The sequence below is a fragment of the Tenebrio molitor genome, chromosome 3 (genome assembly GCF_963966145.1).
Source record: "Tenebrio molitor chromosome 3, icTenMoli1.1, whole genome shotgun sequence".
Classification (NCBI taxonomy): Eukaryota; Metazoa; Arthropoda; class Insecta; order Coleoptera; family Tenebrionidae; genus Tenebrio; species Tenebrio molitor.
In genome coordinates, this window is record NC_091048.1 from 21,108,255 (window position 1) to 21,135,268 (window position 27,014).

The following is a 27,014-nucleotide window of genomic DNA, read 5'->3' on the forward strand; positions in this document are numbered from 1 at the left end:
TCGATGTTTGCATAAAATTGACAGTTTTTGAACAATTTCGACCCCCTGATTACGAAAATGATTTTGGTTTTGCGCTATCACGTCTAGTTTTTTCACAAATCGTTTTTTCTTAAAATTGAAATGTCCACCTAGAATGAATGAATTATTTCAAAATTTCGATATTGTAATATCGGACAACAATATGGATATTCGAAATTTCCTTGTTTTATTTGCGAGTGGGACTGCCGGGCACGAGACAAGCATTGGACTCAAAAGAAGTGGCCTTTAACAACTAGATTTGTCCCGGGAAGCAATAATAAAAAATAATTTAGTTGTATCCTAAAAAAGTAGTATTAGGTACGACCAATGCATATCAAACTTTGTTGATGAAGCAATTTGTAAAGCCTCTTGATAAAAATGGACAATGTTTCAAGTATTAATGTACAAAGTTACCAGATCTCTCCAATGCCAAATGAAAAGAGGTTAGGACCTCAAATAAGATCTTTGTACAAAGGTAATGATTTTCAAAATTCTATTAATGTTGTTGAAAGGAATGCCTGGACGGCATTTAAGAATGTCATAGAAAAATTGCTTGGAAATCACAAAGATGAAGACTACGAAAATATTGTAAGAATCATGTTTAAAAATTTTCACATCTTGGGATGTAATATGAGTTTGAAAGTGAATTTCCTCTTTTCGCACTTAAATCTTTTTCCTAAAAATCTTGGTGCTGTCAGCGAGGAACAAGGGGAACGTCTTGACCAAGATATAAAACAAATGGACAGGTGATATCAAGGAAGATGGAGCGTATCAATGATGGTAGACTTTTGCTGGATGCTACAGCGCGATGTACCCAAAAAAAAAAAAATACAGCAGGCAATCAATTAAAAGAAGTTTCCTCACAAAGCGTTAAAGATGCCATTCTCATAAGGAATAAAAAATTTAGTTAGATTATTAACCAAGAATTATTATAAACATCTTATTTTCCTAAATAAGATTTTTTTTAAATACAAAAAATAGCAGCAGGGTACGTATTCATTTTATTCTGAAATATACACCTGGATGATCTAGTTAAAAGTCTAAGGGCCACTTTACAGAAGCGAAATTAAGTGAATCGAAATCAAATGTGAGATTAACTGAACACGTGATCAGATTGAACCAATCGAAGTTTCGGATTCATGGGTTAATGGCGTAGGGTGAATAGCCTAGAGAATGAACACTGACCAGTAAATGAACGAAAGTCTGGTTTTTCGTTGAAAATAAGAAATCAGTAGCTTTTAAATAGTTCGCGCATGCTTTTGGCAAAAGTTACACGTGCGCAGTATTTTGTTCATTCATTAGATTAATTTTAACATCCAACTGTGCTTTGTGGATATTCGTCAGAAGTGGTGTGGGTAAGCAGGCGAAAGGCTGGGAGCCATTTTGTTTAAGGTAAGTTAGATATACTTATCTAGAAAACCATATTTTAAAACCAAATTTGAAGAAAATAATGAAACCTAGAGTAAGTAAAGTAAAGTAAATTGAACAAATTAACAATTTGTGCAGAAACAGGTTGATTTTTCATGTAAATTTGCAATATTAAGCCACGTTCAATAACTGGTTCCAAAGAATGGGTGATATCTAGTAAATGAACGCCCTGTTCATTCACTGGGTTTTTGCGTTTTTTATGAAATCAAGCGAAAATTTGCCTTATTAATTTCTGCTTATAGGGTTATCTTTTAATAAAATTATTTTCAACGTCAATTGTAGTCAGCCAGTTAATGAACGCCGCTTAAATTTAGTTCAGTCACTGAACAAGATGTGTTCATTAACTGGAATTTTATATTTGGACCTAATAGTTTTTAATAAAATTAATTGATATTAATGAAAGTATTTATTTGCATCTTATTTCAGATGAGTGAAGAGAAGTCTGTTCGAAAACTACCTCAGAAAGCTGCCAAAAAATACTGTCGATTCCGGTATGGAGAGGATGTACTTGCTAAAGCCATCCAAGATGTAAAAGACGGCATTGAATCTTTGAATTCGGCTTCAAAAAAATATAACATTCCCAAGTCAACACTTCATAATAAAATTAACGCGAAAACTCCTAACATTAGGAAAATGGGTCCTAAGCCAGTATTAGACGAATTCGAAGAAAGCCGTTTGGAACAGTGGATACTTGCCAAAGCCAAATTGGGATTTCCGATGCATCCATCCGAAGTAAAAGACGCTGTACAGAAGATTTTGACAGAAACTAATAGGCCAAATCCTTTTAAAAACAATAGGCCTGGAGAAAAATGGCTTAAATTATTTTTGCAAAGGCATCCAAACATTGTCAAACGTAATACTGAAATTATTTCCAAGTCGCGTGCTGCGGTAACTGAAACTGCTATCAGAAAATGGTTTCAGGACTTGAAACAATACTTGTTGGAACACGATCTTCTAGACATGATGGAGTACCCCTGTCGGATATATAACGCAGACGAAACTGGAGTAAGGACTTGCGTAAAATCAGGGCTGGTGTTGGGACCGATCTCCAAAAATTTCAAAAATTTTTATGAGATCTCATCTGGAAACGAAAAAGAATCCATTACTGTGTTGTGCACTTACAGCGCTTCCGGAGTTGCAGCTCCACCCATGGTGCTTTTTCCGTACAAAAGGATTCCCAAGGAGCTGGCTTTGTCAGTTCCAGGTACCTGGGGGACTGGACGCTCAGACAGTGGCTGGATGACCGCCGCAACTTTTTTTGAATATGTTGCCAACGTATTTTACAACTGGCTTGTCGAAAAACAAATTACATTTCCGGTAATTTTATTTATTGACGGACACAAAAGCCACTACAGTATCGAATTGTATGAATTTTGTGTGAAGAAAAAAATTATTTTATATTGTCTCTATCCGAATTCCACACACATCCTTCAACCATGTGATGTTACGATATTTAGACCCTTAAAAGTTGAGTGGAAGAAAGTTTGCCAAGCCCACAAACAAAAAACTAGCGCATCTATAACGCGCTACAACTTCTGCCCTCTGTTTAAAGAAGCTTTTGAAAAAGCATCGCAGCCCAATACCATAATAAAAGGTTTTGAAATCTGCGGTCTTTATCCATTAAATCCGGACAATGTAGATTTTTCGAAATGCATATCCACTAGAAGGAATGAACTATTTCCAAAACCCAAAGTAGGTGACAATGAACTGACGTTTCAAGACTGTAAGTCGTGTTTAAAAGTAATGAATCACTTCCTTGGTACTGCAAAACTTGCTGAATACGAGGATCTAGAAAATAACGCCAGAAGCGAAGATACTACTTACGCACTTTGGAAGTTCTGTGCAGATTTTAAGAATAAATCTGACAGTAATAGTTCTACAGCAAACGAATCGGAATTTAATTTTGACAATGGCGGGATTGCTCAACAGGAGCCTACGTACGAAGACTTCACAGAAACATTCTTGAATGATTTGCCGTTTGAAATCGATGGCGTTTTATACCCGGCATTTGACAATAATGACGATTACGCAACTGGCAAGAAAAAATTAGAAGAGCTAGATGATGCAAACCAAATCACTTTTTCAAACTGTGATTCGAAAAATAGTGACAATCTATTCAACAGATTTGAACCTGTTGACAGTATAAATGGAACTACTGACTTTCTAAACTGTGATACGAAAAATAGTGATGATCTAATCAAACCTGTTGACAGTATAAATGGAACTACTGAAATAAAAGAATTTGGTGATAAAAATGAAACAACTGAATTCACGAATTTATCTTCAGAAGAATATACAGTAATGATTAAAGTTATCATGGAAATTATTCTAGACAGAGTTTTTGAGACTGTTGAAAAGAAGAAACCGTCTCACTCAACTGTGATTTATACACAAGATACCTCACACGGGGGAATCGAAAATATTACAAGTGATAAGAAGATACAAGTTCTTTCAAACATTATTGTTAGAGAAAAGACTGATATTGAAGTTTGGGAAAAACATTTACATTGGCCCCATCAAAACGAAAAAGTTTGTAAACGCAAAAATGCTAAAAAAATGCCTTTCGCAATTACATCGTTAAAATGGTTAGAATATTACGAGCAACAAGACAAAGCAAAACAAGAGAAAGAAGAAGCAGCAAGACTCAGAAAACTTAAAAAAGAACAGAAGGCAAGTACTTCCCAAGCTGAAAAAAATATAATAATCAAAAGAAAGCGAGAGAGAAAAGACAAAAATAAAACAGTAGGAACAAAAAAAATCAAAAAGGAAAAACATTTTCAAGCAAAAGAATTGAAAAAGACTTCAAGTAAAGGAGAGAGAAGAGAAGACGAGAGTAGTTCCAGCGGATCCGACGATCTGACGGAAGTAGAAGAGAACCAAAGAAACAGTACCAAAAACAAATCAAAACATGAGAAGGAAGAAGCAGCAAGAGTCAGAACACTTAAAAAAGAGCAGAAGGCAAGTTCTTCCCAAGCTAAGAAAAGTATAATAATCAAAAGAAAGCGAGAGAGAAAAGACAAAGATAAAACAGTAGGAACAAAAAAAATCAAAAAGGAAAAACATTTTCAAGCAAAATAATTGAAAAAGACTTCAAGTAAAGGAGAAAGAAGAGAAGACGAAAGTAGTTCCAGCGGGTCCGATGATCTGACGGAAGTAGAAGAGGAACAAAGAAACAGTACCAAAAACAAATCGGAAAATTTGACCGACAAAAATTTAGAGACAAAACAAATTCTGAAAATAGGAGACTACGTTGTTGTGAAATATGATGATAAGTTTTATCCAGGATTGATTAAGGCAACTGATCGAGAAGAATACGAAGTTAGCGTAATGAAACACAGCTCTAACGGAAAATGGAAGTGGCCAAAATTAACAGACCAAATTTGGTATAAAAAACATCAAATTATCAAAAAAATTAAGCAACCGAAACCTCTAACCTCTGGGGGTTTTTATAACGTCCAGATGTAGATCTACCTGTTTTAATTCTATTTTTGTACTAATTTTTATATAAAATACAAATTCATTAAACATGTTGTTCATTTACTGGCTTTTTTTCGTTCATTTACCAGATTTTATTGTTCATTCACTAGATTTTGGGACATTTTAAAAACATTATTTTTTATGAAACAGTTATAACACAATAATAATAATTTTTTTGTGCTTGATCATATTTTAAATATTTAAGAATTCCAACAAAAAATTTTAATATCACATAATGTCACAACCAAAAGTAAATGTTGCCGTCGAAAGTTAGAGTAATCCTTAATTGTTCATTTACTGGGCGATTCACCCTATTAAAATTTAATTCGAATTAAATATTTAATTCTCTTTCTATAAACTGGCCCTAAACCTTTCAAATTTTAATTAATTAGCGTCATGTTAGGGTAAATTATTTCAAACATGTTTGGCGGTTGTTCTAAAGTTGTGGAGTATTTATATCATGAGGGTCAATTGAAGGTTTGCGACCTGGCATATAGATGTCAGTAGTGTCTAAAATGTTTACACGGTTATGTCATACGGGTCAAACAATGTGACAAGAGATTTTTGAAATTAGGTGAAGAAGAATTACGTCTGGAACAACTCAGTGAACTTTTTTTTCAACAATAGATTTGTTTTTGTGTTACTTTCTTGTTATCATTCTCCGAAAAAATCTTAATCGATTAATGAAACAAAATTTGTTGTGGGGTGATTTGATTTGAATTATTTGTTATAATTTCTTTTACTTTAAATTATATTATCTTAAAGCTCCTTGCATTTAGGCAACCAATTAATCACATCAATTGACCTTTGGGTTACGTATTGCAGGTGGTAAATTTCACCGCCAATTACGATGCATGAACCATTTTAAATAACACACAACACTGTGTACGTGTTTGGTTTGGCATTGCGGAAAGTAATACATAATACATTACAAAAAATCCAATTACAATTAGTTTCTCGTTAAATAATTCTTTTTGTAGTTTTAATTTTTATTTTTAATTAAGTGCACAATTTGTTTCAGAGACTGCACTTGACAAGTCTGTCCTTTATTAAAAATTTGGCATTCGTCCTTTGAAAGGATCAGTCGTGCGTTATCGAAAATAACCCAAGTAACGTTGATTGGTGCGTAATAATGGAGCCGCAATCGGTGGAACGTTAACAAAACAGCTGTTTTTGCGCTCGGAAGCTTTCGAAACGGAAGGCACAAATCCAGTAAATGGAAAAAGAAAAAAGTGTTAGCGTATGGTAATTGCGGCAATTAAATTACACGATCTTCCGGAAGAAAAAACGTTTAAGGCATTTATGGCACGTTATAAAGTTAAGCTTGATACATTTATAAATGATAAATGAAATAGTTAACACACGTCTCGCGACGATCGCAATAACAAACCTTCCTAATGGAACCCATTCATCACAGGGGCGGGATATTAAAAATCGCGTATGAATACGTACGGTGTCGCCTCATTGATTAATTAAACGAAAATTTTCGTATGTTGCCGGAATTTTTTTACCCCCTCGGCAATAACAAACACTACGTCAAGTTTGACACGCGCTTCCAATTAATAGAAGGAGACCGAAAGGTTATAGCGATACAATTCGAGATTAAACCGGGAGATTCGTAAAAAGCCGATGGCTTTTTTTTGTGTTTAGCGCGTGACATGACAGTGTGATTTAATCAAAGTCGGGCCGGGTTGGGGCTGTATGAATTTAAACTGCCTTATTACTAAACTCCATATGTGCTATATTAGATTCTATTGTTGCGAAGGAAGGACGAGGCAAGTAAGGCGTGCAATGCGCGAACTAATAATTCCGTTTTATGTTTTAAGGCGTGTTTCTGTGCCCGTTTTGAATAAGACACAAACGGTGGGTCCTTTCATTTATGGATCGACCCCTGTTTACGGAACACGAAGACGTCCACCCCTGTTATAAATCAGGTTTAGAAATTATAATGCAGAAATGAAGGTTCCCGGAATGTTTCAGAAAAGCTAGTAAACATTTCAAGACAAGTAAAAAAAGGGGAAAAAGTCGTGGACCGTGATCAGGATGTGAGTAAAGAAACAGAAAAAATTAAATACAATACGGAAGATTAATTTAAAATGTGATTGAGGGCCGGTTTCACCAACGTGAGTTAAATTTAACTACAGATTAAAATAGACGTAAACATTGTTACAACAATAGGTAACTAAAGTAACGAAGCATTTTAACCTACAGTTAACGTTAACTGGCGTTGGTGAAATCGGCCCTGAATGTAATTTAAATAGGTGAGTTAAATACGGGTTCAAATAAATTCATAGCAACGACGAGAACATCACACAACTTTCCGGTACACCTATTTTTCGCTGTATTAAATCAGGGTAGTAATTAATCAACTCTGACATTTAAACTTTTGAAAAGTCAAAATGCCTCGACTGACAGAGCAAGACAAAATTTTGATGCTTTGCAAATTAGAAGAGGAGTGGTCCATAAGAAGGGTTGCTACTCATAATGGGCTAAATAAACGCACTGATGTTCTCCAAGTAAAGAAGAGGTAGGAACAAGAAGGGACCGTGAGTAGAAAAAAGACCGATCATAATTTTTTTAGTTGCTGTCAATGTCATCTTTAACCTAATCTCAAAATTACCCGTTCACACTGCTTAAATTTTGCAAAATCGTTGTTACTTGATTTTGAATGTGTACGCGATAGTTTTGAAAGCAAGTGTACATATTTTGTATCGTTCTGAGTCTGAGAGATTGATAGTATGAAATCGAAAACAATCTAAAAAAAGATAATTCTTATTTGTGTCTTTTTAGAGGTACTTTTGAAAAGTTCGTAAAACTTAAAAGTCAACAAAGATTTTGATTTTTTGTTCGACATTGTCAGAATTGGAGAATTTTCTCCTGTGTGAACGGATTTTGATAAATGTCACAACTTGTCAAAACGAAACGTCAAGCTAAAATGTAAAAACATCAAACGGTTTTTGTCGTAAATAGTTTTAGAACATTTGTAAGTAACGAAAAATCTTGTTTAATTTCAAATATCGCTACCTTGTCAGTGTAGGTAGTTAATATTGACTTCTTATAGTCTTTAATTTTTGTACAAAAAAAACCTGGCTCATCTGGAGATGCTGAAGAGTCCAGAAAACAATTTTTTTAAAATCGGTAGGGATAAACTAACCCTGTCCATGCACATTCTACGCCACAGACACAACAATAGTAAATAATAAGTTAAACCATAGCAATCCGACAATGCTTGAACAAAAATACAACAAAATTATTATTGTTGCTTGACAACCCCAATTACGATTTTAATTACTTTTAATTCAGTAGCGTACTGACAATTTTAACCGAAATTTTATCAATTTTTATCTCGAAAACGTGAAGAATTTTTTTAGAGAATTTTTTTTTTGTATGAGTTCTACTCATCCTCACCTATTACCAGTATTTTTTTGTACTACCATTTAAAAACACCTGTATATTCTAAAAAGTGCTAAGGAAATTAAAAACAGCATGAAATAGACTGAGCTACAAAATCGCATTTTACGCCTGACATCTAAAAATTTTATATTTTATTTTAAAAATTCACGAATATACAGTGACGAGCGTTAAATTTTGATGGTCCATGTCAAATTAGTATTTCGTCACATTGTCACAAATTAAATTTTCCCCCCGCTTGATTGTGTCCAGTGTCAACAAAATGTTAATAATTCACTGAACTGTCAATAGTTTTTTGAAAACTGCCCAATATCGTGGCCCTAATATCACATTTTAGTGAAGTAACAACCATTTCATTAATTAAGTAATTTTGTTTCATATAACTTACGTTTTATTTCATCAATAAAATTTGATGAAGAGGACATAATGACAATTAATGTCACATAACATGTTATATTTTCACACTAGAGCACTTTCCATTGTGTTATTGGATGACGTTGACGACTAAAATTTATTCCTTGCGCCACTGTACTTCGTTCGTAATTACTTTTTTCCAAAAATTATTATGTTGAAAACGCATAAATGATAAATAGTAATTTTCCATTTTAAAATGTGCAAAATATCCATAGTCCAGCGGTTCGTATTTAAGATGAAAACAGCCTGATATTTTCATTATTTTACGGAGATGAGATCTGATTTTCACACAGCAGTAGTACTTCATGCGCTGCATCTTTTTTTGTACTCATAGCCTTGAAAGCAACGCTTCCAACATCCAACGCTCGCTCCGAAACGAGTGCTTCCCGGTCGACTCGAATGTAAAAATTGCAAAAAACACTGGCCCTTTGGAGCATTTAAAAAAATCTGTCTTGATAATAATAAAATTTAGTTCATAAAATACAACTTCCCTGTGTTTTCCTCCATTAAAAAATTACGAAAAGATTTATAATCGTTGAAAATTGTTCCTACAAAATTCACAAATTATTGCAAAAATTGAAATAACAACTGAAGCAATTGTTTCCAATAACCAAAGATCACTGCCTACTTGGTTTTATGTTCGCTTATGTTTAATGTATTAAAACAAAAAAAAATAATTTAATTTTCGTACAAAAAATATTGTACGAACCACTTGCGTGAAGACATCTTCCGTTCATTCGCGCATTAATTAAAGGCACTCGCTCCTTCGTCGCTCGTGCTTTAAAAAATGCGCTCCTGCGGGAACATCGTCTTCCCGCACTTGGTTCGTAAATAACTATTACAACCTTCAACGCTTTAACTCAACTGTTGTAAGTTGTAAATCCGGCCAACTGTATACTCGCCAAAACTGGATGTTCTGCACAGCGTTCGAGATATCAAAAAGTTATCATAAAAAGTAGTTCAGAATTCAATCTTGACCCCACGTACTAAATTTGAAAGCAAAATGCGCGTTTTCATTTCTTTGTAATGTTGCCACAAGTCCACGTAGTCCAAGTCTTAATTTTCCGTTTTGAATAGAGTGCCATGAAAACGAAAAAAATTGTCAAAAACAATTACAAATTGTTCATTAAATTCTTTAAGTGATTTGGAAACAAAAAGACGTTTGAATGAGAGAAGTGACGGCAGTGACAGACACAGTGACCACAGTTTCGAAAACTTGAGATAGATGAGTGGAAACATCCCCTTAAATGTTTGTATAAAGTTAAAGGACGTCTCTTCGAACAATGAGTAATAATGTTTATGATGGTGCTAGGTATATTAATATGTTTTAAAAAAGCGTACATCAAAAAGATTTGTGATATGCCAGTAACAACAATGAAAGAAATCAATTTTAGTAAAATTAACGTAAGCAAATTCTTGGACGTGGGAAATAAAATTTCAGGGAATATTTACCTCATAAAAATCACTAGGGCAATTATATCTGAGTATTCACCTCATAAAAATTTGGTCAATGAAAATGCTCCATTTTTTAAAATTGGACCAATCAAATTCGAATTAAGCGATAATTTTTCACAGGAACAAATTATTATTATCGACTATTTCATTCATAGTTGTTTCAACCAATCATATTCCGTCACTGAACAAGAATTCAAAATTAACCTAATCAAAGTTTTGCCAGACCCTATGGTCCAATGAAATCGCGAATAGAGGGTTTTCAGATGGCAACATTTTTGTCATAGCAACAGGTTTAGTATTTGTCTAAAATGAACGAACAGAAACGTTTCTATTCATGAAATAGTTCTCCGAATACCATTCGTGGTAAAATTTTGTCTGGCCAAATTTTACGATTGATTTACTCGAGTTTGTTGTCAATTTATCTCGTGACATTGGTCAAAAACTACTCGTCTGACGACTCGTGGTTTTTTTAACAATGCCACTCGATAAATTGCTATGCAACAAACTCTCGTACAATCTGAAAAATTTTTCGAGAAAATTTCACCACTTATGATATTATACAGGTATTTTCATATTTGGTGGCGGAAACAAAAGACTGAGAAATGTCACAAAATTGTATTGTCAGTGTCAAATTTCTCATAAACGCCGTAAAAAGAAATGTCTATAATGCATTCATTTTTGTAATGACGAACTAACTGGAACTTTTTTTTTGTTAAATTTGTTTACAAAATATATGAAAATTCGACAGTTGGCAATGATTTAAAATGTCATATTATTGTCACTGCCAAAATGAATGAATTTCCAAAACGGAGTAAAGCATCAATAAGCAAGCAGAAGAAGCAGCCCATTTTAAAGGCTTTCAACAAAATTAAGAAAGAAATTACTCATGGAGACAATGGAAACGTAAATACGTAAAGTACAAAATTGTAGAAGCAGTGGCGAATGTTTTTTCGGTAAATCCTAATCTAAAATAAAACTCTTCCTAAGTGCTGCACAGGCTTCAGTCCCAGAAGTATGTATAGAATTTTAAATGAAGAACAAGAACAAGGCTCATGGGAAACTTTAGCATCCATGACATATCCACAAATATTGTTAATTTGGTTGAAGATTCGGATTCGGACTTGGAAAACAGCGACGATGACGAGGATGAGTAGCAAAATGCAAAATTATTTCATTGTTACGTTCAACTGCCTTTTCGTATTTGTGTAGTGCAACTTTGCCTTTTTCTTCAAAATAATTAATAGTTATTTATGCATTAAGAGCATAATTTTGCATTTTGCTGCTCGCATCGTCATATTGATGCCAGAGGCGCTAGCCGAGGGCATTAAGACGATAAGAGTAGCAAAATGCAATTTATGCTCGTAATGCATACAAAATTTTATGCGCTGCCCTCAAAAACTGAAAAAACCAACACAAAAATTTCCTTGGTATTAATTTAAACAAAGTAGCCAAAGATTGATAATTTTTCCAAACTACCGTAACTACGAAATTTTGTAAACAAGTGGCAGACATTTGCTTTTGTGTGCAAAAGATTTTTCAATTTAGCTGAAAATGGTAAGAAGACTACACAGTACACTGAAGATGTTTGTCTCGCTTACTTTTTTGAAAAATCCAACAACTACAAGTCTTCGAGTTTGTGGAGTTTTTACTCTATGTTAAGAAGCACCTTGCTAGTAAGAAATGGAATAGACATCAGCAAATACTTAAAACTTCAAGCATATTTAAAGCGACAATGTAATACTTAAATCTAAAAAGTCAAAAGTCCTTTCAAAAAGCGAAATTGACAAATTTATTACGGAAGCACCAGATGATACGTATTTAATGATCAAGGTAAATTACTTTGTTGCTTTTATATTTCAATAGTTAATTTGTAATTATTCTAGGTTGCTGTAATCGTAGGAATTGCCGGTGCTTGCAGATCGCAAGAGTTGTGCTTTTTAACAACAAAAGAAATTGAGGATTTGGGCTCTGCGATACTGATAAGACTAACTGAAACGAAAACAAAAGTATCAAGACGGTTTACTATAATACAAAATGAGCAAAATTTCTTAGAACTTTTCCGCAAGTACTTTGTTTTGCGGCCTCCACATACTAAACATAATCGATTCTTCATTTTTTACAAAAATGGGAAATGTTCCACGCAACCCGTAGGCAGAAATACGTTTGGAAACATTCCATCAAAAGTAGCAACATATTTGAACCTTCCCGACCCCAAATCTTATACCGGACATTGTTTGCGTCGCAGTTCCGCTACTTTACTTGCAGATTCTGATGGATATATTACAGACTTAAAACGTCACGGAGGTTGGCGTTCTGGTACAATCGCAGAAGGATATATAGAAGATAATATTCAAAACAAGCTCAAGATAGCCGAAAAAATTCAAGGGAAACGTCAACATGAAAAAACAGTAGTCCCATCAAGATCCAGTGCTTTTTCAAATGACTACACTGAAGAACCGGAGGATAAGAAAAGTAAAGGAGTTTCCATTCTTCAGACAAATGCGGAGTTGAACATTCAAAATCGACAGAATGAAATATTTTCAGAAAAAATCAATTTACCTTCGATTGTAATTAATAGTTGTAACAATGCTAAAGTAGAAGTAAATTTTTCGTTTAATTAAATTGTTACTTTATTAAGAAATACGCAATTTCATGTAATAGAATTTTCTTTAGAGCATAAAAATTACGCCAATGCTTTAGAGCAATAAATTACCCTTTTATGCACTCTAATGAGGTAAATAAAACGGCCAAAATTGCTTGGCAGCGCATAAACACATTTAGTTTCACTATACTTTGAATTGGACCAGTTTTGACAGAACAAATGACGTGACCCATAACCTAACTTTTTAAAAGCCCAAATTCGCGGCAAAAAGATGTGTTCACAAGATAAAAGTTACTAAATTTAGTAACTCTAGTTCGTCATTACAAAAGTGAATTGATTATAGGTAAATTTCAATTTTCGCTAAATAGACTGAAAAAATAAATTCTAAGGAAAATTTTTGTCAGTGGTTCAAAAGGAAAAGTTATTCTGATATAATCAAACGTATTAAAAATTATTTCTCTAGTTCGACGATGAATAACTTTCTTATTGCCAATTTGCTGCATTTCTGTCGAAATCACGAACGTCTTTGAGAAATTTGACACTGACAATACAAATTTGTGACATTTCTCAGTCTTTTGTTTCCGCCATCAAATATGAAAATATCTCTACACGAGAGACTTCCGATGAAACTTTCGTTGCATGCAACCCAAAATACAAGAAACCCCTAGAACTTGATATTTTGTTTAATTCGAAATAAGTTAGCAATCCAGGTAGCTTGGCGAATAAGATTAATCATGACACTTTCTCTTTATTGAGGTTATAAGCAAAAGTTAATATAAAATATGTGAAATCTTACATGACAGACAATAAGGACCTGCAATCGTTGACTTATAAATTTAGGAAGCTAGAAACCATTGGAAATTGTAGTTTCGGTTGCATATAACGAAATTTTCATCGGAAGTGTCTCGTGACTAACCCTGTATGTGACAATTTTTTTACATTTTACATGTCAGTTAAATCAGAGGTTTTATAGCATTTATTTGAAGACAACACATTATTATTAACAATATTAATTAAATATGAATTGATATGTTGATTATAATTTTAATTTGGCCTAAATTTAAGTTGCTGCGATCATTCGGTGAATACTCATATCGAATTGTCCTCGTGATTGAGAAATTCCAGATAATTTTGTTAGTGACCCACTCTTCCTATTTGCAGACAAAATGATAAAATAAATGTACGTAATCTGTTACTATACAACTCCATGTGTGTTGTTACATTATTAGATTCTTTTGTTCAGAAAGAGGAAAAGGCACGTAAGGGACGCAATACGCGAACTAATAATTTCGTTTTATGTTTTAAGGCGTGTTTCGGCGGCCGTTTTGAATAAGACAGAAACGGTGGGTTCTTTTATTTTTAAATCGATTCTTGTTTACGGAAGACGGAGAGGCCGCCCCATCCACAAACCCGAATTTGTCGTGCTTCTTTGCATTCCGCCCCCGACACGATTCTCCGACTTTTTGACCGTGTTCCGAAAGGGCCTCCGTCGAATTTAATGTCGTACAATGGGAGGGTTGAGTTCGCGGTCTGCCGGGGGTCAGAAAAAATGCGAACGAGCCGAGAAACTTTCGATGGTCTCCGGTCTTAATATTTGCGAAGTGGTTGCGGCCGGGTTTTAATAAATAACGGCGTCGGAAGGGCGCTCCCGGCTGAAATACGGTCAAATATTTGGGTTAATTAAATTCCACTACGAAAAAATTAATCCGCCATTAAATTATAAAGATTTCGGCGCGGCCTGGAGGTATAATTAAGAGGATAAAAAGTGGTAGAAAACAGAAGGAGCTCATCTGAGAAGCGTAAAAATGTTTATGGTTTTTTAACCCGCGTTTAATGGGCGCGAATGAATTAACCAGGTGCAATATATCTCTTTAAGGCCTTCGCGGTTCCGACCTAGAACACTGATGCATTTTACATGAGCACGGCCGACACAAGATTTCCACCTGAAAAATGCATATTTCAATTAAAACTTTTTAATATTGCATCGGAAAATCGGACCGTTTTCACATATCTCCCCTCTTCGAAATGAATTATTACGAGTAGTGATTTAGACGAACCGATGACGAGGACCGATTCCTTCGGTGCAAGATTTCAATTTGCGCCCAGACCCAGATAGAATGGAAATCGAAAGTAATTTTCTAATAAGAAACGCAAATTTGTCATTTTTTCGGAGGGTTATTGGCAGCCTTCCACATTACACATTATCCGCCCCCGAGCCGCAAGAGCGGAATCGATTCAAGAAGATTTTTAATTTCGGTATCGCTTAGAAAAATAAATTCAGTCTGGTTCATGCGGAGCTTGTTTACCTGTTCTCAACACCTAACACCGTTATTCCGAATCGCTTCCACAATTTATTGCTATTCTTTTTATTAAATTCTTTCTTAAAAATTCGTATTTTCCCGCAGAACCAGCGGCTGACTTTCAACTCACCACCTACTTTGCTTCAAAACAACAAAAACGAAGGAATTCTGAGTGCAAGACGAGAGTAGGTTTCAAAAACAGAAAATGCAGGGTAACAAACACTCTATCTTAATGCGATCGCAGAGATGTTTGTTAAATTCTAGTTTATTTTGCGAAGAAAAAAAATCATAAGGTAAACCGCCTGAAAAAATAATACCTACATCAAAGAAAAAAAATAATGATCTTGCGAAAGATAAAATTTTACAAATTGCTACTGGTTCGGGAGGGAGAATTGTTGTTTTTCGTAAACGATTAGAATCAGATTACGGAGTTATTTTTGAATATGTCAGTCTTCTGGGTATTATTTATTCAATTCCGTTTTGAAACGTGTACGTAATTTAATCGGTCCGATGAAAATTTAAACCGAAATGCACAGATTTTATTTTCTGAACCTGAAAATTCCGGTATCCGATTGAAGTGCTTGTTGAAATGCAAATGGATGTGATTAATTTATAAAATCAATACGTCATTATTAGGTTATCAGTCGGATTGGCCGAAACGGCAATATTTATCCTGAAATTAATAATCAGGAATTTGACGAAAATCGAACCGTGATTGAAGGTGGGCGTGAAAAAAATTAATTAAACCGTGGGGGGCACAATCGGCGGAGGCAAAAAGGGTGCAACGACACACACGTGCATCTCTCCGGAGTTGCCGACACAGATCGAACAAGATAAAACGTGTACGCCCTTTAATTCTGTTTAATTCGAAAGAGTGAATCGCGCGAGCTCTCGCAAAAGCTCTAAAGCATTCAATTCAGACATTCTGGAGAGCGAGCTTTTGTTCGAGATTATCGGCGGTCTAATTAATGACGAATCTGACGCTTTTTAAAGCCTCCAACCGGAGCATGTAGAAATTCGGGCTTTTCATTTGCGATCTCGCTCCAATTTTGTTTGTTAACACATCACTGCCCCCGATCCTCAGGAAACTCATTTTGTCTGATATGATTAAGGTTTTTCGCGGCGTTATTTTCTTCGAGGTCATGACATTATTAAATTTTCTTTTAAAATCGTACAGATATATATGTTTCTGTTTGCGGATGGATATTTCCAGGACTCACCTCCGTCCCTTGTACTTTCAGTTTCATGTGATCCTCGCGCGTCGTCTTGCCGTCTTTCCTCTTTTTCCAGCAGTAACCGTCCCTGCGATACCTCACTTTCTTCCTGCTGTACAACAACATGGAACCGCTCTTCGGCCTGCAATTCAGAAATTGAAAAAAACAGACCTTCTGCAACACGATAATATCCGACCTATACGTCGGGGAATATGTTCTTGAACAAAACAAATATTTCAAACGGTGTTTATTTTTCATTTTGTTTTCAATTTTGTCGGCAAATACGCAAGAAAGTTGTGAAAATATGCAACACACAACTGGACCATGTAATCACTGTACCGAGTTGGAGGCACATTTAAATAATAAATGCGATTTTATTTCGCACTTGACGGGATTCGCGTCAACCCAACACAAATAGAACAGAAAGAAAATTGTTCGAGTCGATTTTAAATAGAAGAAAATTCTCCAGCTAGACACTCTGTTCTCGGCTGATCGTTTTACTTGACGTGTCACTTCCGCCTTATTAACTCCGACATAACGTTTCCCTCGTAGCGGTTTCGTGAAATCACCGATTTCCCTTTTTTCCCTCTCGAGAGGGAAACTGGCGAAACCGCCGGCACAAAGCGAGTTTAAATTTGAGGTTCGGGTAATAAACCGATCATAATTAAACTTGTTTTAATTAATCCGAACAATCTATAAAGAACAAACTTACATTGCATTTAAATTGTAATTACAAGTTGATCGCAATTAAAATCGAAAAGCGTTGCCTCTAAATCCTCAACTTTACTGCAGACGCTGGCAGAACTAAATGCGGTGCCGAGTTCTAAACGAATTAAACACTCAACTTTTTTTTACAATTCCTAATGACAAACACGACTTTTGGTCCCTTTCAACGCGATCTAGTCAAGAGCAGGTGGCATTCTACCAGCAATCAAAACTTTCAAAAATCAAATTTTGCTGTTTCCTAATCGAGACCTCGACCAAACGCAAACCTCGACCTCTATCGAGTGATTGTTTTTCGTTTTGCTGAAATATTAAAGTTGCATAAAATACGCTGGTTGCACATTCTATTTTACGGCAAAACTTTCAATTCGATTGGGTCCGCGACGTAATTAGAACGGAGATAAAAATGTTACAATGGAAATCCTAAATATAATCGTTGGAGAATTTAAATGTTAAAATATACAATGGAAGTAGTCTGCCGATTTATTTTGGGATCTTCGACGGAATTATTAAAATCGGTGAAATTTAAATGTACAGACCTGATCTTGACCTCCTTGCTCTGCCATTCTGCGTGCCGATCGAAACTGATAAGGATGGCTGCGATTTCCTGTTAGATGAGAAAGAGGATTAATTAGTAATATACAGGCATGAAAGAACGTGTCTAAAGCAAGCAGACAAACATCAATTTCGACAAATCGATAATTTATTTACCTGGATGGAGACAGTTCAACTGAAAAAATTCAATCTCCATCCGTAAAGGTTCACAGATCAATCTCTCGAAACTTTTCTTCCGTCTCGTATTGAAACTTTCAGAGAACTGTCTATTCAGGTACATTTAACAAATATTCCACTCATCCCGACATACGACCGGTGTAATTTCTGACTAATTATCGAAATACAATAGGGATGTTGGTGTAATAAAATAGATAGTCGCCATGGAGAGACGAGAACGTTTGAAATCAAAGAAATTGCCTGAAAAACGAGTGTCCCGTTGAAATGTAGCAAAAAAATATGGTTATTAAGCTTATTTCTGGATGCGTTCCAGTTCTTTTTTTTTTCTTTTTCAACCGAGAGATATAAATTTTATTTTATGGCAGTAGCGATTTTTCTAATTTGCGCCTCAAAAAATCCCGAAACGTGATTGGGCTGCGCAAGGCTGATACATCCACTTTCTTTTATCCCTACGTCATAATTTTAATATATTTTTTATCAATACATAAAATACAGAGTGATCAACAAGAAAACAAATCAACAGTGCAACAGTGCTCATCTTTTGTTTTATCTAAACGTCTTTCTTAGCTTAATCATACACATATAAAGGGTGTTTTTTTAAATTTGGCGTCGAAGTAGGCGTTGGAGAGTCGATTGAGAGCGCACCACTCGTGTAAAAGCGTAAGATTAAACAGCTGATCCGTGATCCGTAACCTGTATAGTGCGTTCACAATCGACAGTTCACCGCCTACTTCGACGCCAAATTTAAAAAAACACGCCTTATATACTTGCTATACATAGTCGTTTTATTGGTTGCCTACCTCTCGAAAAAATTATTATTGATTAATTAATTAATTAATAATAATTAATACTTTAACTTTAAAGGTAAAACTCATTTTACCATTTATTCTGGAATGCTTATAGTATTTACAGGAAACGTCCGTAAACTTTGCCAAAATTGATAACTATTTTCAAGGTTAACATCATAACCGTTGCTTTAAAACTGACGTTTGTTTGACATTTCACTGAAAAATCTGCTTACCAGTATCATCGCGTTTGGCAATAGAGTTGGTAAATGACCCATTCTTATGAATGTAAAATGTTTATTTTATAAATTTTCTTCATATCAGATAATAATAATATAATGCACAATTATAATTCCAACGTCTAAAATTCATGAGGTATGATTTTTATTACAAAGTAGCGTTTGAGACAGCAAATTGCCTACGCCTATGAACGCTTATTTGCACATGATTTCGCTACGACGTGACCGATAATTTACAACACCTACTCTGATTTGTTTTCTTTTTAATCACTTTATATACAATATCAAAACAACTTATGCAACCCATTATACCGAGAGAGAAATATATTAGTTGAAATTTTGGTATAATAATAATAACATTTATTGGTGCTCAGATATCTGCATATGATTTCCATGTATTTGCACATCGCAAAATAAACAAAACTTTGATGAATACAACAATAACAATAAAATTATGCATAATCAATCACAAACAAAAAGTTAACCTAAAATTAATCAGGACTGCCAAAATAGCCACTACTAGTGCACATCTACTACTTGGATCGTTGAAGAAATCTTCAAACGAACGATGTTCTTTTATTAAAGTGACGTGTTATGCTTCAGAAAATTCAGTTTGAAAATTAGTGACTTTGGGGCACGCGAAATGCATTCGACGAAATTACACTGATCTTTCGAGATTTAAAAGTGGCAACACGAGTTTTGTGTGTTGCTAAACAATCAAGATTTATAATAACATGGATAATAAATACTATTTTGGATGTTGTCCAAAAGTTATTCGTGTCGTTGATCTATTATTGTTGTCCGCGTGTTCTATTTTTTGTTTTGATTCCCTGTAATTTTTCTTCAACGTTTAAATGAGTCACTGACATCCAATACAATACCGCTAACATTTGATATGACGTTATCATGATTCTCCTATCCCTAAACGTCATTCTCTCACTTTTATTTGTAAATTGTGGAAATATCTACCTACGTGTATTACGTCACAGCAGAATAACTGAAATATATTCTCTGTGTCGTAATATTTCCACTCAATTTCCTAATAAGGAACAAGGTGGTTGCGTAGGTATAGAGCTCAATAATCTTGTCATTGTTTTGACAATTTAATAGGAAAAGTAACGGATAGGTGTATTTCAGTCGAGAAATCGTGAAATGGATATTTTAATCAGCGTTCAATCATCAGCTCATAACAGTGCAACAATTTGCGTGTTGTACTTCGAAATCAGATAACCACGTCCATGTGCACATATTTATATACGAGTACATTGCACACAGTTTTCGTGCAAATAAGAGCCAAATATCTTAATTTCGGTGCGAGAGTCGACGTTTCCCAGTTTTGAATTTCTGAAGTTCATAACGCAAACGCGGGACGTAATTAATCGAGAAATTTGAGGAATCGCAGCACCGTTAGGAAACAATCCCTGAAGTTAACCGGAAAACGTGAACGCGAAAAATTCCAGAAAGCTGGAGCTGAGATGGACGATTCGGTCGCGTGCTTAACCTTCGTCTCAACTGCATAAATATTAAAATCGTATGCGAAAATGTCATTGAAACGGAGAGATTTACGGCGACAGATGCGCGTAATTTTAATATGAAATTATTATTGAGAGCGTGCTAATTCGACAATCGTAAAAACGAGGATTTTCAGTTTTGTCGTATTGTCCTTTTGTATTTTCGTCGCTCCGGAGACTAGGACCGTTTAAATTTACGCAAGTCTATGGAATCTTTAATTAGCATTTCGTGCTTTCGTGATTAATACGGCCCCATGTCGCGCTTATGCTCCATATATCTCTCTTGTCTTTCCCGACCCCTGTCTTGCCACACTCCCGGTTTGCCTTTCCCTCTCGCGATCGCAAAATATTTTCCCCTTTTGTTTTTGCGCACTTCTTACACTCGACGGTACTCGCACTTATCTCCCGGAAATGCAAATTAATAGCGTTGTCAACGCTGCCAGTTTACGATCCCTTCATAGGAATTAATTCGGACGTTGCGTAATCAGCGGAGCTAATTCCGGGGCCCGGATTAAAATTTCAAGAACACACCGCGTATAAAGTCAAACCAGATTATCCCCGATAAGGGGGCCATGTTCGGAAGTAAAACACAACTCGTGGCTAACCTTGACGAATGTTAAACTTTCTTTTGGGGATATTTCACTACCCTCGGCAATTTCGTCTTGCCATTTAGTTTCCCGGCGGGGTGGTCCGGAACGGGGGAAAAAGGCGGATTTTACGAATCGGAATGTGATGAAAGTTGATGAAAAACGTCGGGGAGCGTTACATTTTTGCCGACGTTTTAAAATTCGACCAATTAATCCGAGGTTTGGGGGGGTTCGGGGGTGCGAAAAAGAGACAATGGAAATTAAAGTCGGGAAAGTTCAAAGTGGGACGGTCACGCCGGATACGTTTAAAACTGTCGTGTGTTTTGCTTTCGTTTATTGATTCGATGAAATTTGAATTTGAAAAAGTGCCCGACCGATTAAAACACGAAATAGGAGGAATATAATTCGAAATCGATGAAGTAATAAATCGTGTTCGATTTCGGGGGCTGCCCTCGGCCCCGGTAATATTTATTGCGACATCAGGACCGAACTCGATTTTTTCCCTGCCCAAAACAAATTTAAAGATTAACTATCGGGTCGAACCGGGGTTAACGAGGGTGCCGGGAATAACTATAATATTTTAATCGATCTCGAGAACATTTCCTCATTTCTGCCACCGATGAATATGCATAGGTAGATTTATTTTACAGTTAATTACAGTTTTGCAATGCAAATTTATTGTACACTTCTATATTTAGGTTAAGATAGACGTTATTGTGTTGTGTTCCATATTTCGATAACACTTCCAACAAAGACTCAACCGTTAATGCCCGACTTGAATTTATTACAATATGAAATTTCATAATTCATAAGAACATTAATTTACATGTACGGTGTACGAACGGCCAACTCTAAATAAATTATTTAATTATCACTCAACAAACTATACCCCCACTCGTAACTTGTAATTTATGGCGTTTTCTCGTGCTCCACTATTGTCATCAAAAAATTTCCCCTCAATTTTTCACTTTCCTTTTAAAGAATAATCAGATCGCTGAAAACAACGGCAAACTACTCCTGAAATTCTTATTTATAGCTCGAATAATTAAAGCACAATACAACTTTATACGGTCGTTATTATTTCAGGAAAAGTGTAGTTACACATTTTTACGACGGCACAATTTCAAAAGAACAATAAACAAGTGATGTTAACTTTCAAAGTTCATAAATTATCCGGAATACAATTAAAGTTTACGAACAGTGCAATCATTATTTCGAGAACGTACCCGACCAATGATATTTCTTCAATTTTAATTAAAACACCACTTTTACCAACATGATTTATTAATGTTCTCGCTGACCCACACACGCCAACACGCAGTATTACCAACTGTTGGTAAAAATGAATTATTCCTGATATTTTTTACGGGACACGCAAGTGGATCTCGAACGCACCAGACAGTCGTCTGTCTTCTCGCACTCGAAAGTGTAAACATTCACGAAAAGCAGCTGATTGGAAAACCCTTAGATAAACCGATTTTCCCGGAGAATATTTTCCCTCCCATTAGCGAAACCTTCGACAACGTCACGATTTTTCCCAGAAAACTATTTCGTTTCGTTAATTATCCCCCAGCACTTTGCGTGAAATTATTAATGTGATATTAATTCGGAGAAAAAAAGTTAATATAATCAAGGTAGAGTCGATTGAAGGAAGCATTCCGAGAACTATAAATTTTAAAATTTAAGAACTTGAAGGAAGTGATCGAGAAACAAGAATTATACGGAAGCTATAAATTCAGTTGGTGACGTTACCAGAAAAAATGCTCTAATAATTCACAAAAAGGAGTTTCCGATTTGGAAAGATCTGATGCGTTTTCGGCAAATGTAATACGTATTATTGCTTCCAAATTTCTTAACAGATTTTTTAGGCGGCCTTAATGAAAACGGTAATTTTACGTTTTCAAAAGAGGACGAAAAGTAAGTCTTTTTCGGATTCTGAACCGTGGCGCCATCTGTTGGTCTGTTTAGTAAGTTAACAACGAAACCGACAAAAAAAGTAAATTTCTAGTTTTGTTGGCAATAAATGGTTAATACACATCATGTATTAATAAATGTATTTATTTGAAAAAGGTTGATACAAAATGAATTTGTAATTTTTCCAATGATGTCTTTTGCTTTGTTGTTCGTACGGTCGCCTAAAAAATTTAATGTGCACCTCTGCCAAAAAGTGTCTTTTGTCCTCGCCTGTTTTGAGAAAACTCAGACTCGGACGAAAAAGATGCACTTTTTGGCCTTGGTACACAATTAACTATTAATTATGTTTTTGATTTTTTACTCTTTGAATACGGATCGCGTTCGTAAATGTTGTCGGGCGTCGTCCAAAAATCGAACAAATTTATTGGATGCAAAATTTCTAAATCAAATTTATTCAGGTCGAAAATTCGTAGATGCGTAGAACACATTAACACATTAAACAGGTGGATATTTCTGTACATATTTGGCGAAAAGAATTTCTCTTTCGTTGAATAATTTATTGCCGGAAATGTGCCTAATTTAATTCCCGTGTTGCCTGACGTCATCTTAATGTTTTCCTCTCTTTTAATTCGCTTTTCTATAGAGGAAAAAATACAGAGCGTAATTAAATTTCGCCTTATTTTCTTAGGTATGCTAATCTCAAATTTTTAGTGCATAAATTCGAGGAAGTGGGTCGTCCAAGAGAAACAATAAAGCCAGTTGTAAAACCAATAACAGAAATGCATAAAAGTGCAAATAGAATCTAGCATAAATGGAAAACGTAATATTAAGGTAATATAAACATTGGGGGAGCTCAGAAAGCGAATGGCTTTTATATAGATTACCTGGGAAGATAAGAAAAGTCGATTGTGTTAAGCGATCCTCCATGAAGGATACCATCGGGAGATTTTCCTAGATGTGGTCTAAATAAACGAAGAGCTCTTATCTCTTCAACAGTTCCGCAAAAATATTTAAAAACGAGCTATAAAATTCGGGATTTCAAACATTCTTGTTTATCTGGGGTTTGTTTGAATTTCCTTCGGGGGCGTCCAAGTTAATAAACATTCCTTCTGTTTGTTTAAAAATACGTAGCATGAAATAACGGGCTGTCCGCGCGTAAATAATTCCCAGCAGGCCCATAATCGTAACGACGGTGAGAAATAAAAAATTTAAAAAAAGAAAAAAAGTTGAAAAAATAACGCGGCACTTATTGACATGTAAATCGGACGCTCTCCGTGTTCATTTCGGCTCGGATAATTTCAATGCTGCCGAAAGTAGCCGTGATAAAGATAAGAGATTCGTCATAAATCTTTAGCAAAGACAAATCACAATTTTATTCATAAAAATGTATGGCGAACTGGCCGAAAAGAGCGGAGCTTTTATGTAGAAATATATGACATTAGAAAGAAAATCCCTCTGTACTGGCAGAGAAACTGCTTATGGCAGCGCTATTCTCAGTTAGGCCGAAACGAACAGTTATCTTCTTAGTTTGATGGCGCTCCAGAGCCAGATATCATCCAGCGATTCCAGTTTATATGAGAATTAAATTACAGTTTGATTGGGGCTGAGTCTAATAATGCCCATTCACAAACAGACTGCAACTTAGCATAGCTGTGGATGGCGGCAACTCGATCCTTTCACGACTGATACGCAATTAATAAACTAAATCGCAAACTGGAAACGTCTCGGTCCTCACCTCGGGGTCGGCGTCCCCCACCGGGAGCGTGTAATTAATTCCGGACTTAAATGAAAACAGATGGGCGTTGTGGTTTTGAAAATTTCGTTAAAGAGCAGACGGGAGAATTAAAAAAAGTGTTTTTGTTGGCCAATTAAAATTTAAAATCCAATTCAACTTTTCCACAAGTCGCTTCCTTGCATAATGGAGGTGGTCTGGCCCCTAATTATTTTACTCTAAAGACATTACGTCTGCTTTTGTCTCTCTGTACAACATGTACTTTTCATTATCTCCGAGAGCCCGACGGCGATGATCAACAAAAGGTCTTTTTTAAAGCACGAAACGTTTCTTTACGCGACGAGCCTCACGTAGACTTTAAGATAATTGAAAAATGAAACAAAGTGTATTGCATTCAAAATGATTTAGTGCGCAGTCTGTTATTGCATTCTGCCGAGGTCTGGAGGAGTTTAATTGATAAATACTCGTACGTGACGTTAAATGTAATTCCGTAATTTTATTTCCAACTTAAATAATAGCTTCGAGATTTCGCGGCAAATTATTTATTTCCGCGTCAAATGGGCCATGATTTAAACAACTCCACGGCTACAACTCTTCGGGACGCTTCCATGAATCACGCGGAGGCATCAGAAATTTTTCTATCGCGAAAACACACACACACACACAAAACAGAAATACGTCCGACGGATAAGCTTATTAAGGAATCCTAAACAAAGCTTTTTCATTTCGCGCCGTGCGAAATCTAAAGTAAGCCGCTTACTTTTCCGCACAAAAGAGCCGGAAAGAAAACAACCCACTAGGCTGTTAACTGTTACTGAACAAACGATCTGATTACAGACAAAATGAACTCCAAAGTGGGTATCAGGGCCGAACATAAATCTGCTAATTTATTGGCCTAAGCAGCGGTAACGGCCATAACTTTAGATTCACCCGTTAAATATAAATAAATACCGGACACCGTTGCACGGTGTTATTTTTTAAATACGTCCCGATCGCGCCCAACTGCCCCACGGTTATTTCTATTATCCATTATTTATTGGGCGCGAATTTTTTTAATCGCGATTGATGGCCTCGTTACGATCCCTAAATTTAATGTTTACATTAGAGTGAAAGTTTGCCGTAAATGTCGTGCACGGTAATCGCCCTCGCTTATTATTACTTTTACTTCTTTTTCCTTCTTTTATAGCGAGCATTTATGTGTTAATTGTCCGGCAAATGCCTTCAGAACTTTTTTTCGTGTCACAATCTGTATCGCGACGCCGTTAAAGCAATTCAAAAGAGGTTAATACGAGAAAGCACAAACTTTTATCAGGTTAATATTCTCGCAAAAATGAGAAACATCTCAGTTCAACAGTATTAACGCACCTACAAATGTATTTCATCTCACGAAATATTGAAACGTGCTGGCCTCATGACTTTTTTGTGACGAAAGAATAAAATAATTTTCCCGTCAATTCAAAAACAAATTAAGAGTCAATGTAAAAATTTAGAGATAGAAAAATTATTCTAGATTACAGACTGAATCAGTAATGTTGATATTTATAATAACTTTTACCGTTATTGTTTGTTTCAATTGCTTTTAGTTTAAGATCAGTAAGACATACTAAAATATCGGGTGTTCATTCAAATTTATCCTCAAAGTTGGCGCTGAAGATTCGATTGTGAACGCACCATTCGTCAATCTGCATAGTAAAAACACAAAGAACGCAAGAAGTGAGGTTAGATTTAAACAGCTGATCGAGTCTTCAACGCCTACTTCGAGGATAAATTTAAATGAACACTGGATATACCTAATACTGTAAATTTTGTGTGGACTTGTATGTAAATATGGTGGAGGCGCCGGGCAAGGCTGAAACTTGATAATTTTTTTTCTGTTCGCCTCCGTCGTTTTTGGAGATTTCTGGGGCTGCGAATGGTGCAGATAATTGTTGGTGTTATTTCCGTACACAAAAAAGGTCGCGACGATCTTCTTGGAGCAAAAATCTTGATGATTTATGTGGAAAGTTTGACAGAGGTCGGACTGCATAAATCAAATCATTTATTCTCATTCAATTTATTTCAAGAGTAGTCCCAAACAAAATTACACAGTAAACCAAATTTATTAGGACAAGGGCTGAACCTTTCGTTCTAGCGTAAGCCCAGTCTAAGGTCTAATATTTGCAATAATTCTGTGTGATAACGGGTCAATGAATGTGGCCCTGCCGACTTGGTTTTGCCGGCGTTTTGTTACGAAACTCTGAATACATTACACGGTTTCTCCTCGATGAAACACAGAGCCGGCTTAAGTAAATGATTAATAGTTTACTGGCTAATATTTGAATCCGTACTGGAAATGTACGTATGTACACAAAGTTCGGGTAAATAGTAATTCAGTTTAAAGCTTCGCAACTTGGCGGAGCTATTCAAACAGACTGGCGAAAAGAGACTTGCACGTCCGCCGATTAATTCGATTTTTTGATTTTTGTGCGAGAA

General features: G+C 35.5%; 2 protein-coding genes and 1 long non-coding RNA gene across 14 annotated transcripts in view; 2 read left to right on the forward strand and 1 right to left on the reverse strand.

The window, feature by feature from the left end:
• The window catches only part of Camta (Calmodulin-binding transcription activator), a 249,043-nt gene that overhangs the window by 14,347 nt on the left and 207,682 nt on the right, over positions 1–27,014 (reverse strand). For all 12 annotated transcript variants that reach the window (XM_069043130.1, XM_069043131.1, XM_069043121.1 and 9 more), the window contains 2 exons: positions 17,582–17,649; positions 16,326–16,461 (listed from right to left, as the gene is read on the reverse strand). In XM_069043130.1, the coding sequence (XP_068899231.1) occupies positions 16,326–16,461; positions 17,582–17,649 (204 nt within the window). The remainder of the gene's footprint in view (positions 1–16,325; positions 16,462–17,581; positions 17,650–27,014) is intronic.
• LOC138127217 (uncharacterized) lies at positions 987–5,215 on the forward strand. The gene is made up of 2 exons (XM_069043132.1): positions 987–1,410; positions 1,873–5,215. The coding sequence occupies exon 2, from the start codon at positions 1,873–1,875 to the stop codon at positions 4,522–4,524; it is 2,652 nt and encodes an 883-aa protein (XP_068899233.1). The 5' UTR covers positions 987–1,410; the 3' UTR covers positions 4,525–5,215.
• On the forward strand, positions 10,719–12,825 carry LOC138126800 (uncharacterized). The gene is made up of 2 exons (XR_011157966.1): positions 10,719–12,033; positions 12,087–12,825. It is a non-coding gene; the product is annotated as an uncharacterized lncRNA (long non-coding RNA).